The sequence below is a fragment of the Peromyscus leucopus genome, chromosome 7 (assembly GCF_004664715.2).
Source record: "Peromyscus leucopus breed LL Stock chromosome 7, UCI_PerLeu_2.1, whole genome shotgun sequence".
Lineage (NCBI taxonomy): Eukaryota > Metazoa > Chordata > Mammalia > Rodentia > Cricetidae > Peromyscus > Peromyscus leucopus.
In genome coordinates, this window is record NC_051069.1 from 67,680,638 (window position 1) to 67,694,433 (window position 13,796).

Sequence of the window (13,796 nt, forward strand, 5' to 3'; positions counted from 1 at the left end):
GAGTAGCTCTGCTCAGGTTTGATACTCTCATATGTTAGGAAATGCAGTGAGTGTTTTTTACTGTACATGCGAAGTTTTCCAACTTCACAGAAACATAACGCTTTAACTACAGAAAAAAAGAGTTGGTGTTTTTTTTTTTTTTTTGGTTTTTCGAGACAGGGTTTCTCTGTGTAGTTTTGCGCCTTTCCTGCAGCTCACTTGGTAGCCCAGGCTGGCCTCGAACTCACAGAGATCCGCTGGCTCTGCTCCGAGTGCTGGGATTAAAGGCGTGCGCCACCAACGCCCGGCTTTTTTTTTTTTTTTTTGAGTTGGTATTTTTTAAACATTCCTCAGCATGTTAAATATCAAATTAGTGTATCTTTAAATTATATTGTTTTAGAGTGTTTGATTCTAAAAATTGCTGGCCAGGCATGGTAGCACACACCTTTAATCTCAGAACTCTAGACACAGAGACAAAGAGATCTCATTAAGTTTGAGGCCAGCCTGGTTCATATAGCAAGTTCCAAGGCAGCCAGGGCTATATAGTGAGACCCTGCCACAAAAAATAAGTAAACAAATAAATAAAATAAAAAATTGCTATTTGAGTTGCAGAGGAATTTCAAAAAAGAAATATGCAGTGAATTTGCCATGGGAGTAGGATAGAATATCCAATAATTTCTAAAATGACCATTTCGTAGTATGTATTTGTGTGAAGTAGCATTCTTAAGTATAGATGATTAGAATATTAAAATACGGACAATTCTGAAAACTATTGACAATGCTCTATACCCTGCAGTGTTATTCAACTAAGATTTAATTCTCTGTATAAAAAATAAATAAGCTGGGCAATGGTGACGCATGCCTTCCAGCATTTGGGAGGCAGGCTGATCTCTGAATTCAAAGCCAGCCTGGTCTACAGAGCAAGTTCTAGGACAGCCAGGGCTATGCAGGGAAACCCTGTCTCAAAAAATAAACAAACAAATAAATAAGCATATCTATCTCATTAGAATACAATTTTTTTTTTTTTTTTTTTTTTTTTTTTTTTTTTTTTTTTTTTTTTCGAACAGGTTTCTCTTGAAGCTTTGCGCCTTTCCTGAGCTCACTTGTAGTCAGCTGGTCTCGAACTCACAGAATCGCTGCTCTGCTCAATGCTGGATTAAAGCTGCGCCACACGCCGCTAGAATACAATTTTACCTTAATCTTAATAAGTGGTAAAATATGTGTAACAGAATTTTTGAAGTAAATCTCTGGTTTATTATCAATGATGTTTTATATATATATATATGTTTTACATAATAATATATGTTTTACATAATAATATATATGTTTTACATAATATCCAGAGTCATGTAAAAATACCACCAGTGAAATGTGTGTCTGAGAGAAAAGTTTTAAGAAGCCCTGCTTCATAAAATGTTCATGTTTACGCTCAAATTGAGCACTAAGCTTAGCTATTAAAATGAGGCAACAATACAACATCATTATTTATATTTGGTTGTATAGGCTGAAGAGATGGCTCAATGCTCAAGAGTACTTATTGTGCAACCATGAGGACCTGGGTTTAGCTCTAGCATCCCACGCACATAAAAAGCTGGATGTGGTCCTGTGCATGCCTGTAACTCTAGCATGGGGATAGGGAGATGGAGCCAGGAGGACTGAAAAATTTGAACTCCAAGTTCACCAAGACAACCTGCCTCAAAAGAATAAGGTAGAAAGGGATCGAGGGGGATACCTGATACCCTCTGGCCTCTACAAACTGGAACATATTCTCACATGCAGATGTTTGTATACACACTCACACATACTTCACATGTACACAAAAGATAATACACTACTAATGAAGTAATCAAAGTGTTGATAACTATATTGTTATGTGGGCCTGAACCTCTGCATGTTAAGTTTTAGGCCATTGATGTATTATGGGGGGCACTGTGTAAGGATTTAAGCTTAGAAGAGGTGCTTTTACAGCCTCGGGCTGCAGAGAGTCAGGACTGAGCTTGCCATATACGCATGAGGACTAAGTTCAGCCCTCCAATACCCACACATAAAGTAAGGTGGTGATGATCATCTGTAATCTCATGGCTGGGGAATGGAGACAAAGAGATCCTAGGAGGTCACTAGCCAGCCAGTCTAGCCAGTTGGTGAGCTTCAAATTCAGTGAGAGGTCCTTAATAAAATAGAGTGCAACTAAGGAGGACACCACCATCATTCTCTGCCTTGCACTTGCATACATATATGCATACACACATACACCACACTCGACACACAGAAAGACTCAGGTAGAGACAACCTCAGAAAATTGAATGAAAGATCTGTATTTAAGGCCTAAAAGTAGTAGTATAAGGGGCTAGGAATTTGTGGATCAGTGGTAGAATACTTTTCCTGAACAAGGTCTGGATTTGATTACCAACATTAAAAAAATAAACACTAATGGTATGGGACTGAAGAGATGGCTTAGCAGTTAAGAGTGTATGTACTGCTCTTGTAAGAAGACAGGAGTTTGGTTCCTAAGACCCATGTCAGTTGTCTCAGAACCAGCTCCAGGGCAAATTCAATGCCTCTGGTCTCTGCAAGCTTGACTCTCATACCCACACATAGACATGCATTCATACACATAATAAAAGTATCCTGGTGTGGTAGCAGGCTCCTTTAATCCCATCGCAAAGGAGGCAGAGGCTGGCAGATCTCTGTGAGTTTAAGGCCAGCCAGAGCTACATAATGAGATGTTGTCTCCAAAACTAATTAAAATCTTTTAATTAAAAAAATTAAAATAAATCTAAAGTGTTAGAGAGCAAATTCAATTGTTGCAGTAATTTGGACTTCTTTAAAAATCATGCTCTCCAGCCAGGCTTAGTGGTGTACTTTTAATTCCAGCGTTCAGGAGGCAGAGGCAGGTGGATCTCTTGTTAATTGGAGGCCAGCCTGGTCTACATAGTGAGTTCCAGGACAGCCAGAGCTACACAGTGAGATCCTGCATAGAAAAGAAAGAATCATGCTTTCCTTTCCTTTAATGTAAAAGACTTCTTTGTGGGGGCTGCAGATATGCCTGTATGTTAAGGATACCTGCTGCGCTGGCAGAGAACCCTAGTTCAATTCCCAGCACCCTTGTTGGGTGGCTCAGAACTGCCTGAGACTCTAGCTCAGAGGTTCCAATTGCCTTTTCTGGCCACCATGGGCACCTACACACAGATGGCATACACATATATAATAAGTAACAAAATACATATTTTTTTAAAAGATTCCTTCCTGGGTGAAAAAATGTAGTTGAAAGAAAAACCAAAAGGAGATCTTTTAGACTGGCATAAGCCTAGATGGCAACATGTATACCTATCTAAAACTGTATGCATAGAAGACTTAATGTTGTTCTAGTTTGATACCTGTAGTTTTGAATAAGTGTTAGTAAATGTACATTCTCATTATTTATCAAAGTTTGGATTGTCATCTTTGTCCCAGATTTACCTCCAATTAAGAAAAACTTTTACATAGAGTCAGCAACGACAAGCTCAATGTCACAAGTGCAGATAGACAACTGGAGGTGGGTAGTTGTTTCATTACCTCAGTGTGTTCTTAGGTTCTTACTGTTGACTTGTTCGGCACGGATTCTGAATGACTGTATTGGAACACTATACCCAACTTACATGCTTGCTCAACTGAAAACTTGGCTGCACATTGCATGATGAATTTTAGAGCATTGTTGTCAAGTACCACGGTGGAGCATGGTGGCACATGCCTGTAATCCCAGCACTGAGGTGGCAGAGGTAGGAGAATCATGAGTTCAAGGTCAGCAAGACTGTCACAAACAACAACAAATGTCTGATTTCGATGATGGAAGCTGGTCTGTTTATGTCTCAGAGGCCATACATAGCAATTGAACACTTATTGTGGTTCTTGTACCCGAGTAACTCAGTACAATATATGCTGGGGATGTAACAGTCAACATCAACCTGCATGATAGTGACCCCATAAGATTATAATCGACCTGAAGAATTAGTATTTTGAAGCAACTGTAGCTGCTGTAAAGACAATGCAATGCATTATTCACGTGTGTGGTGAAAGTGGTCCAACTAAAGTGATGCTAGTCGGAGTACAGTGTGTTTGTGGACAGCCTGTAGAACTTATAACGAGAACAGACAACTGCTACTAGTTCATGTATTTGCTATGCTTCCACTGTTATTTTCAAGTGTATTCATTCTGACGGAAGTATACTAGGGCTGGAGGTGTATCTCACAGTAGAGTGCTTGCCTGGCATGTGCAAGACTGCATTTGCTCCCACCCCACCCTCATTAAAAAGCAGTACTTACTGTAGGACTGAGGGTATAGTTCAGTTGGTGGAGTGCTTGCCTAGCATTCACAAAACCCAAGTACTACGTATCTAGGCATGGTAGGACAGGGTGGCACATGCTGTAATCCTAGTCCTGTAGATAAAGGCAAGGATCAGAAGTTGAAGCTCATCCTTGTCTACATAGTGAGCTTGAGAACAGTCTGAACTACAAATCCCTGTCTCAGAAAAGAAAAAAGAATTAGCCGGTGGTGGTGGCACACGCCTTTAATCCCAGCACTTGGGAGGCAGAGCCAGGCGGATCTCTGTGAGTTCAAGGCCAGCCTGGGCTACCAAGTGAGCTCCAGAAAAGGCACAAAGCTACACAGAGAAAACCTGTCTCGAAAAACCAAAAAAAAAGAAAAAGAAAAAAGAATTGCTGTGTCACATTATACTATCAGAAAACACCTATCTTTCTCTATATAAAAATAGTTATTTATTTTTATTTTATGTGTATGCATGAGTGCTTGCATATATGTATATGTACTACATCAGTGCCCTTTGTGGGTGCTGGGACCCACACCCAGGTCTTCTGCAAGTGTAGCAAGTGCTCTTAACTTCTGAGCTGTCTGTCCATTCAGACTCATATATCTTGTCTTTATTGCAGACTGATGATAGCATTAAGAAGCAGGTTGTTGGGGGAGGACTTTGTAGAAGATGAATAAGAACAAAGTAAAAGTATATGTATGAAAACATTATAGTGACACCCATTGCTTTGTGGGCTAACTTAAATTTTTACTTATTTTTTATTACATTTGTATATGTGAGTGGAGGGGAGTGGTACTCCTGCCAGGGATAGAGGTCAGATCCTGTGTGTGGAGGTCAGAAAACTTGCCAGGTCACTTCTCTGTTTCCACTGTGTAGGTTCCAAGAATCAAATTCAGGTCATCAGGCTTACGGGCAAGTGTCCTTACCCACTGAGTCATCTCTCCAAACCAAAATTAATTTTGAAAGGGAGCTTGAGAGAGAGTTCAGTTAGTAAAGTGCTTGCACAAAAACAGAAAGATCTGAATTTAATCACTAGAACATAAAAAGCTGGCTCAGTAACATTAGGGGACGTGAAGACAGGCAGATCACTAAGGCTTGACAGCCAGTTAGCTTTCCTACCCTACTTACTTAGCTCCAGGACAATGAGAGACCCTGTCTCAAAAAAACAAGGTGCACACCTCCAGAGGAACAATATCTGAGATTGACCTCTGTCCTGCACAATCACACATACACATACTCACTTTGAAAAGGCCAAATCAAGGTGCTGGAGAGATGGCTCAGTGGTTAAAAGCACTGGCTGGCTGGCGTGGTGGGCACGCCTAATCCAGCACTCGGAGCAGAGTCAGGCGATCTCTGTGATTCGAGGCAGCTGACACCAAGAGCTCAGAAACGCAAACTACAAAAAAAAAAAAAAAAGCACTGGCTGCTCTTGCAGAGGACCCAGGTTCAGTTCCCAACACCACACAGCAGATCACAGCTGGAGACTTCATGCACATGGTACACTTTCGTACATGCAATTGAAACACTTACAAACATAAAATAAAAATAAATCTTTTTTTAAAGGCCAGGTTGGGCTAGAGAGTTGAAGAGTTTTAAAGGACCCAGGTTTGATTCCCAGCACCTGAACATCAGCTCATAATCATCGGTAACTCATTCCCAGGAGAACCACCATCCTCTTCTGACCTCTATAGGCACTGGACATGCATGTGGGACACTTATACACATGCAGACAAAACATTTATACACATAAAATAATAAGATAATTTTTGAAGTACATAAAATTATAAAGGCCAGGTTATATTTGACAATCACATATGGGTTTGTGTAAGTACACTGTCATGTTTATGAAACAGAGAAATTGCCTATCAGTGATCTCTCAGAATGCATCCCCCAACATTAATTTGTAGCTAAAGTTTTCCTGCCTTGCCCACAGTCAGGACAAATCACTGTCACCCGCCAGTCCCACAGCCGCTCAGACCCAACCAAGTAAACACAGAGACTTATATTGCTTACAAACTGTGTGGCCATGGCAGGCTTCTTGCTAACTGTTCTTATAGCTTAAATTAACCCATTTCCATGACCCTATACCTTGCCACGTGGCTCGTGGCTCGTGGCTTACTGGCATCTTCATATGCTGCTTGTCATGGTGGTGGCTGGTAGTGACTCCAACCGCCTTCCTGTTCTCTCAATTCTCTCTGTTAGTCCCGCCTATACTTCCTGCCTGGCCACAGGCCAATCAGTGTTTTATTTATTGACCAATCAGAGCAATTTGACATACAGACCATCCCACAGCATTAATTGACATGACTGTATTTTAATTTCAAATTTAAATTGTCACTCGTGGGTGATGCTGCTATATTAGATAGTATTTTAGAGAATTCTGTCTCCAATACTGGAAAATTGAGGGGTTTGGGGGGCTGGCAAGATGGCACAGCAGGTAAAAGCACCTGCTGTGACACCTGGAGACCTGAGTTTGACACCTGAGATCCACTAGGTGCAAGTTGTCCTCTGACCCCTGAATGGACACTGTGGCAGGTGTGCGTCCCACCCCCAACACACACACACACATTAAGTAAATAAATATAATTGATAATTTTTTTCCTGAGACTGGCCTCCCAGACTGGTCTCAAAGTTGCTATGCAGCTGAAGATGCCCTTGAATTTCTTACCATCCTGTCTCTACCTTCCTTATGATGAGATTATAAGTGTGCACCATCATGCCCAACTTAGGCTGTATTTAGAGTGAACTCAGGGCTTCATGCATTCTAGGCCAACTCTACAACTGAGCTATATCCCCAGCTAACAGGGAAAAGTAGAAAGGTAAAAAAAAAATTTAAATACAGTAATTTTTTTTCAACGAAACCCATTACTTTTTAATTATACTTATTTATATATGCATGCCATGGCACACATATGGAGGCCAAAGGATCACTTGCAGGAATTGCTTCTCTCCTGCTCTGTGGGTCTCAGAGATGGAACATTAAACTCACTGTCATGCACCTTGACTCACTGAGCCATCTGGCCAGCACTGTAATTTATTTCTTTTTTTTTTTTAATTTTTAAAAATTTTACAAATGTGTACTATGTTTACATCATTTCCCCTTCCCTCCAACTCATGTGTCCCTTCTACTCCCTCTCAAATTCATGAGTTTTTTCCTCTTTGTTACTGTTATATATCATTGTTACATGAATTATACAACCAGCGGAGTCCATTTATTATTGCTTATATGTATGTTTTCTAACTTGGTGTTAGACACCTAACTTGGTGTTAGATAACTGATTGGGGCCTTTGTCCTTGGGGAAGACTGATTCTTCCTCAACAGTCATTGCCTGTAGCTCTTCATTTGGGGTGGGACCTTAGGACATTTCCCCCCATCAGCCTTGGCATGTCAGCTGGTGTAATTATCCAGGTCTTTATTTAGGAGCCATATAGTTGAGATTTCATGGGTGCATCTTCCCTCTCATATCTAGAAGGCACAATTTCACCAAAGATGCCCTGATCCTCTGGCTCTTACAATCTTTCCACCTCATCTTTGGTGAGGTTCCCCTAGGCCAAGATACAGGGCTTGTCTTTTAGATATATCATTTGGAGCTGGACATTTCAGCAGTTTGTTGTCTGAGTTTTAACCAGGTATGCTTTTCTGTAATTATCTGTCTGCTACAAAACAAAGAATAATTCCTTAAACTCTTGTTCTTATCTGAAGTCATAAGTTTTTTTATGGGTTTGTGAGAGTTTAGCCTGTGTGTGTGTGTGTGTGTGTGTGTGTGTGTGTGTGTGTGTGTGTGTGTACATACATATACACCATATGCATTTGGTTCCCAAGGAAGCCAGAAGGCATTAAATGTTCTGTAACTGGAGTTATAAACTGTTAATAGCCACCATGTGGGTACTGGAAACTGAACCTCAGTCCTTTGTAAGAGCAAATAGTACTCTTAACCACAGAACCATCTCTCCAATCCCTTAATAACAACCTTAAAAACTGACACAAATCAGAAAGACAATAAGTCTGTTCTAAAAATAAAGGCTGGACATAGTAGTGTGTGTCTGTAATCTTAAGCACTTTGGAGGTTGAGGTAGGATAATCAGGAGTTCAAGGTCATTGTAAGCTACATGTGGAGTTTGAGGCTAGCCAAGGCCACATGAGGCTGTGCCAAAAAATAAATAAATAAATAAAAATAAAAATAGGTGCAGCAGAAAGATGATTGAGATAATGCTAAGCCTGGTCAAATAACTACTCTTAGGACTATTTGTTAGTCTAGTTTTGTATATAATACACATATTTAGGTTCCATTTTCCATACTCATTCACCCATATAATTAGGTTTTCCTTTACCTCCGCACCTTCATTTAAGAAGGAAACAGCTCCTATTTCTCTTTCTGTTTGTTCATTTGTTTACTTATTTGTTTTGAAACAGAGTCTGTATATCCCAGGCTGGCCTCAAACTTTCAATCCTCTTGTCTCCACCTCCCAAGTGCTGGCATTCCAATTTTGTGCCACCATGTCCAGCCCTCCATTTCTTAGTCTGTATCTCCTTAGAATTATAAAAGTCTGGTTCGAATCAGTTGCAGATGCCTTTCTAGCTGTTACCTGAACTGATTGTAAGAAATGTTTTCTTTCTTGAGTAAATTGAGCAAATCCACTAATCCTTGTATTTTCTATAAAGGAGAGAAAATTTTAATATAACATGTGATGACTTGAAAGATGGTGAGAAACGTCCTATCCCCAACCCTATATGTAAATTTGAAGATGCCTTTCAAAGTTACCCAGAAGTGATGGAAAATATTAAAAGAGCAGGCTTTAAAAAACCTACACCAATTCAGGTATGCTTTTTGTTACCTCCAGTATTTCATTAACATTTTCCCCCAGATAATGTCTGTCGTAAGTTAACAGGGAAAAGCTGTCTTCAAAGCATGTGCCAGGGCCCCCTGCCAGCACTGCCAGTGACTGACATAGGGTGTGTTTAAACATAGAGCTAAAAGGCACGGACAGATGGCAAGAGGAGCTGTGATTCCTGTCTCAGTGTTTATCATTCTTTTTCAGTCACAGGCGTGGCCAATAGTTCTGCAAGGAATAGATCTTATTGGAGTAGCACAAACTGGAACAGGGAAGACACTGTCCTATTTAATGCCCGGATTTATCCATCTAGACTCTCAACCACTGTAAGAATTCCTTTGGCTCTATTCTCATATTAGGGATTTAATAGATGCATAACCAAAACTATAGTTAAGTTCCTGTCACTTCTTGGCATTGGTTCAAAGAGATGCCTCTTCTTGGCTAAAGCTGTACATGGCTATGTTGATGAAGTATATGTTCATAAAACCATTTTAGGAAGCAATAGGCAATGTCTACCAAAAGTCATAATCAATGGAATCAAATTGCGTAAATTGTCCTAAATCACGTTATTTAATTCAAATTATATGAATATATTGTCCAATATAGTTCTATCCAATGAGAAAAGGTTTAGCATTTCATTTGAAATGCTAAAAAAAAAAAAAGTCATGTTAAATGAACAAGTATTTGGGACAGTGTATTTATGGTGTATGTGGCTTATTTTCTGGCTTTTGTCATTTTATGGTAACTCTGCTGTTGTAATAAAAAAATAATAGAAACTTATACCAGCAGCTTACTTTTTAGGTATGTTAATTGTGATTAATAAACCAAAGTCTACAGGAGGAACTTTTTTTGGATTTTTGAGACAGGGTTTCTCTGTGTAACAGTCCTGGCTATCCTGGCATCTGTAGACCAGGCTGGCCTTGAACTCACAGAAATCCACCTGCTTCTTTGTCTCCCAACTGCTGGGATTAAAGGCCTATGCCACCACTGCCCAGCTCTGCTGGAGGAACTTTTTCTGCATCTTTGACTCTCATCATTACGAGTCTTGCACTTAATGAACTTGTCATGCATTTAAGACAAATAACTTAGTGTTATTGTTTCCCTTTTAAAGAGCTAGAGAACAAAGAAATGGACCAGGCATGTTAGTCCTTACACCCACCCGGGAATTAGCCCTTCAAGTAGAAGCTGAATGTTCTAAGTATTCATATGGTGATCTTAAAAGGTAAGTCATTTCTACATAAGTGTTATATTCACCTACACGTCTGTAGTAACTTTATTTAAATCGTGTGTGTGTGTGTGTGTGTGTGTGTGTGTATTGTGTGTGTGTGTGTGTGTGTGTGTGTGTGTGTGTGTTTGTATTTTTTGGGTCCAAATTCACAATCTGTGCATATTGGCTAAGTATTCAACTACTGAGCTATCACCCCAGCTCTACAAATTAATTTTCAATTGGTACACAACAACAAAATCATGCATATTAATGACGTACCATGTCATGCTTTAGTATGTGTATGCATTATGTAATGTTTATATTGGATTAAACCTTTTTTTTTTTTTTTTTTTTTTGAGACAGGGTTTCTCTCTGTAGCTCTAGCTATCCTGGAACTCACTATGTAGATCAGGCTTGCCTCAAACTCACAGAGATCCATCTGCCTCTGCCTCTGCCTCTGCCTCTGCCTCCCGAGTGCTTAGATTAAAGGAAGATGCCAACACTGGGCTTCTTAAATATCATTTTTGGGGGTTGTAAACCTTCAAAAGCCTTCTAATTCTTTAAACATACATTTTATAGACTGGCAAGATAGCTCAGCAGTTAAGAGTGCTTACTCCTCTTACAGAGGACCCAGGTTTTGTTCCTAGCACCCAAGTCAATCAGCTCACACCCACTTATAACTCCAGCTCCAGGGAAATCCCACACTTCTGGCTCCAAGAGCACCTGCACTCATGTGTACATACTTGTGTGCAGACAAACACATAATTAAAAATAGTAAAATACATCTTAACATACATTGTAGCCATGCAATGGTGGCACACTCCTTTAATCCCAGCACTTGGGAGGCAGAGGCAGTAGGATCTCTGAGTTCAAGGCTAGCCTGGTCAACAGAGCAAGTTCCAGGACAGCCAGGGCTACACAGAGAAACCTTGTATTGAAAAACAAAAATAAATTGTATTATTAAAATCACTGCTGTACGGGGCTGGAGAGATGGCTCAGCTGTTGAGTACACTGGCTGCTCTTCCAGAGAACCTGGGTTCAATTTCCAGCACCCACATAGCAGCTCACAACTGTATGTAGCTCCAATTCCAGGGGATCCAACACCCTCACACAGACACACATATAAAAGGCAGAACACCAATATAAATTTTAAAAAATTGTTAAAGTCACTGCTGTGCTATAATACAACAAGTTCTTGCTCTGATTTTACCTTTTGTTATCATAGTTTCTGCCATCTTCATTAGTTTCACACCTTCAGAATCTGATTTGATTAGCAATACCCATGTCATAGAGCCAAAAAATGTAGAAGCATGGTTCTTTAGAAACACTGTAGGCTGGCGGTGTGGATAGTTTCCACAAAGGGGCAGCTACTCCTAAAAGCATCAAATATTCTATTTCATCTTATCCTGTAACAGTGCTTAGGTTAGTTGTGATTTTGAGTTATGATGGGATGTTCTTTGCTTAAACATGAACTTCTGGATTTTTTTTTTGAAGTGTTTGTGTATATGGTGGTGGCGATAGAGATGGACAAATACAAGATGTTTCAAAAGGTGTAGACATCATTATTGCAACTCCTGGAAGATTGAATGACCTACAAATGAATAACTTTGTCAACCTGAAAAGTGTAACCTATTTGGTAATCATGGAGTAAGGGTTTGGAATATTGGGAGGAAAAAGAATGGAATTTGTAGAAAATGGGGGATGAGGATGGACTATTTTATAGTCCTTTATATTCTGGGACTTTTTTCTTATTCTGTTTAGCATAGGAAAGTTAAGACATTCAGAAGCAATTGGGAATCAAGTGAAACAAATCAGTCTAGATTCTATGTCCATAGAAAGTTATTCTGGTATCTGAGAAGTTTCTTAGGTAATAGGGAAAATAAGTATTTAGATATGAAATTGGCCACATTCTTCACCCTGAATACAGGTTTTAGATGAAGCAGACAAGATGCTGGACATGGGATTTGAACCCCAGATAATGAAGATTTTGTTAGATGTACGTCCCGACCGGCAGACTATTATGACAAGGTAAATATGCCTAATTATGTAATCAGAGTAGAAATCAGTGGATTAAAAATCTATTCTATTAAGTTGCTTTCTCAACTATCTTTTGTTTGTTTCTTTTTTTTTTATTTTTCAAGACAGGGTTTCTCTGTGTAACAGCCTTGGCGGTCCTGGAACTTACTTTGTAGACTAGGCTAGCCTGCCTCTGCCTCCCAAGTGCTGGGATTAAAGGCATGCACCACCATGCCCGGCTCAACTATCTTTCAGAGCATTACTTGAAGTGTTTTGAGATTCTTAAGTGTAAGAATTGCTACTTTATCCCTGACTGTTATACCTTTCATACATAATAGATGGTTTTGTTATGTTTGTTACTTTTTTTTTCTTTTGAGACATTATGTAGTTCTGCCTAGGCTGGAACTTTCCATGTAGACCAGGCTGGCCTCAAACTCACAGAGATCTGCCTTCCAAGTGCTGGAATTAAAAGCATGCACTATCTTGCTCAGCTATGTTTATTTGTGTTTGTGTGTGCATGCACTGTGGCATATATGGAGAGATTAGAGGACAACTTGCAAGAGTAGTTTCCGGCCACCATGTGGGTTCTGGGAATGGAGTCAGGAAAGCAAGTGTTTTCATCTGCTTGAGCTGCTCAGGATGGATTTTACATGAAAGCTGTATTTCATGGAAAGATCTTATGTTGAATAAATGATCACTTATCTTTAGAGATAAATATTTGATTTCTGATTACCTTTCCTGATATAAAACTGAGATTGTGTGATCTATAAAGAATAATTCTTCCTAGGCCTATATTCTTTGTCTTAATTATTAAGACTAGGGTATGGGGATGAAGAGATAGCTCAGAGGTTAAGAGCATTGGCTGCTCTTCCAGAGGTCCTGAGTTCAATTCCCAGCACCCACAAGGTGGCTCACAACCATCTGTAATGAGATCTGGTGCCCTCTTCTGGCCTGCAGGCATACATGCAGACAGAGCACTGTATACATAATAGATAAATAAATCTTTAACAACAACAACAAAAAAAAAAAAGACTAGGGTATGGAGGCTGAAACAATGGTTCAGATTAAGAATGGTTGTTGCTCATGCAGAGGATCCAGATTCAGTGCCCAGCACCTACATCAGGTGACTCACTACCACCTGTAACTCCATTTCCAGGAAGTCTGATGCCTCTGGCCTCAAGGGGCATCTGCAGTCACAAGCATACACCCATGCACACATATACATATAATTAAAATAATAAAAGTATATCTTGTTTTAAAGAATAGTGTATGACTCCCCTCCCACAAGGCTCAGAAAATGTCACAGAAGAGGGGGCAGAAAGAATGTAAGAACCAGAGGTCAGGGAGCACTGTAAAGCAGTATCTTCTGAACATGACAAGGAGTTGCTACCAAGACCTGCATACAATTGATCTAGTCAGTATGCTAGCATGGACTGAACAGGGTGGGGGTGGGGG

At 39.9% G+C, this 13,796-nt stretch overlaps 1 protein-coding gene across 1 annotated transcript in view; it reads left to right on the forward strand.

Annotated features, from left to right (window-relative positions):
* The window catches only part of Ddx43 (DEAD-box helicase 43), a 35,174-nt gene that overhangs the window by 12,163 nt on the left and 9,215 nt on the right, over window positions 1-13,796 (forward strand). Inside the window, exons 5-10 of the mRNA XM_028861460.2 lie at window positions 3,433-3,514; window positions 8,949-9,105; window positions 9,326-9,444; window positions 10,230-10,340; window positions 11,820-11,961; window positions 12,253-12,353. Coding sequence (XP_028717293.1) covers window positions 3,433-3,514; window positions 8,949-9,105; window positions 9,326-9,444; window positions 10,230-10,340; window positions 11,820-11,961; window positions 12,253-12,353 — 712 coding nt within the window. The remainder of the gene's footprint in view (window positions 1-3,432; window positions 3,515-8,948; window positions 9,106-9,325; window positions 9,445-10,229; window positions 10,341-11,819; window positions 11,962-12,252; window positions 12,354-13,796) is intronic.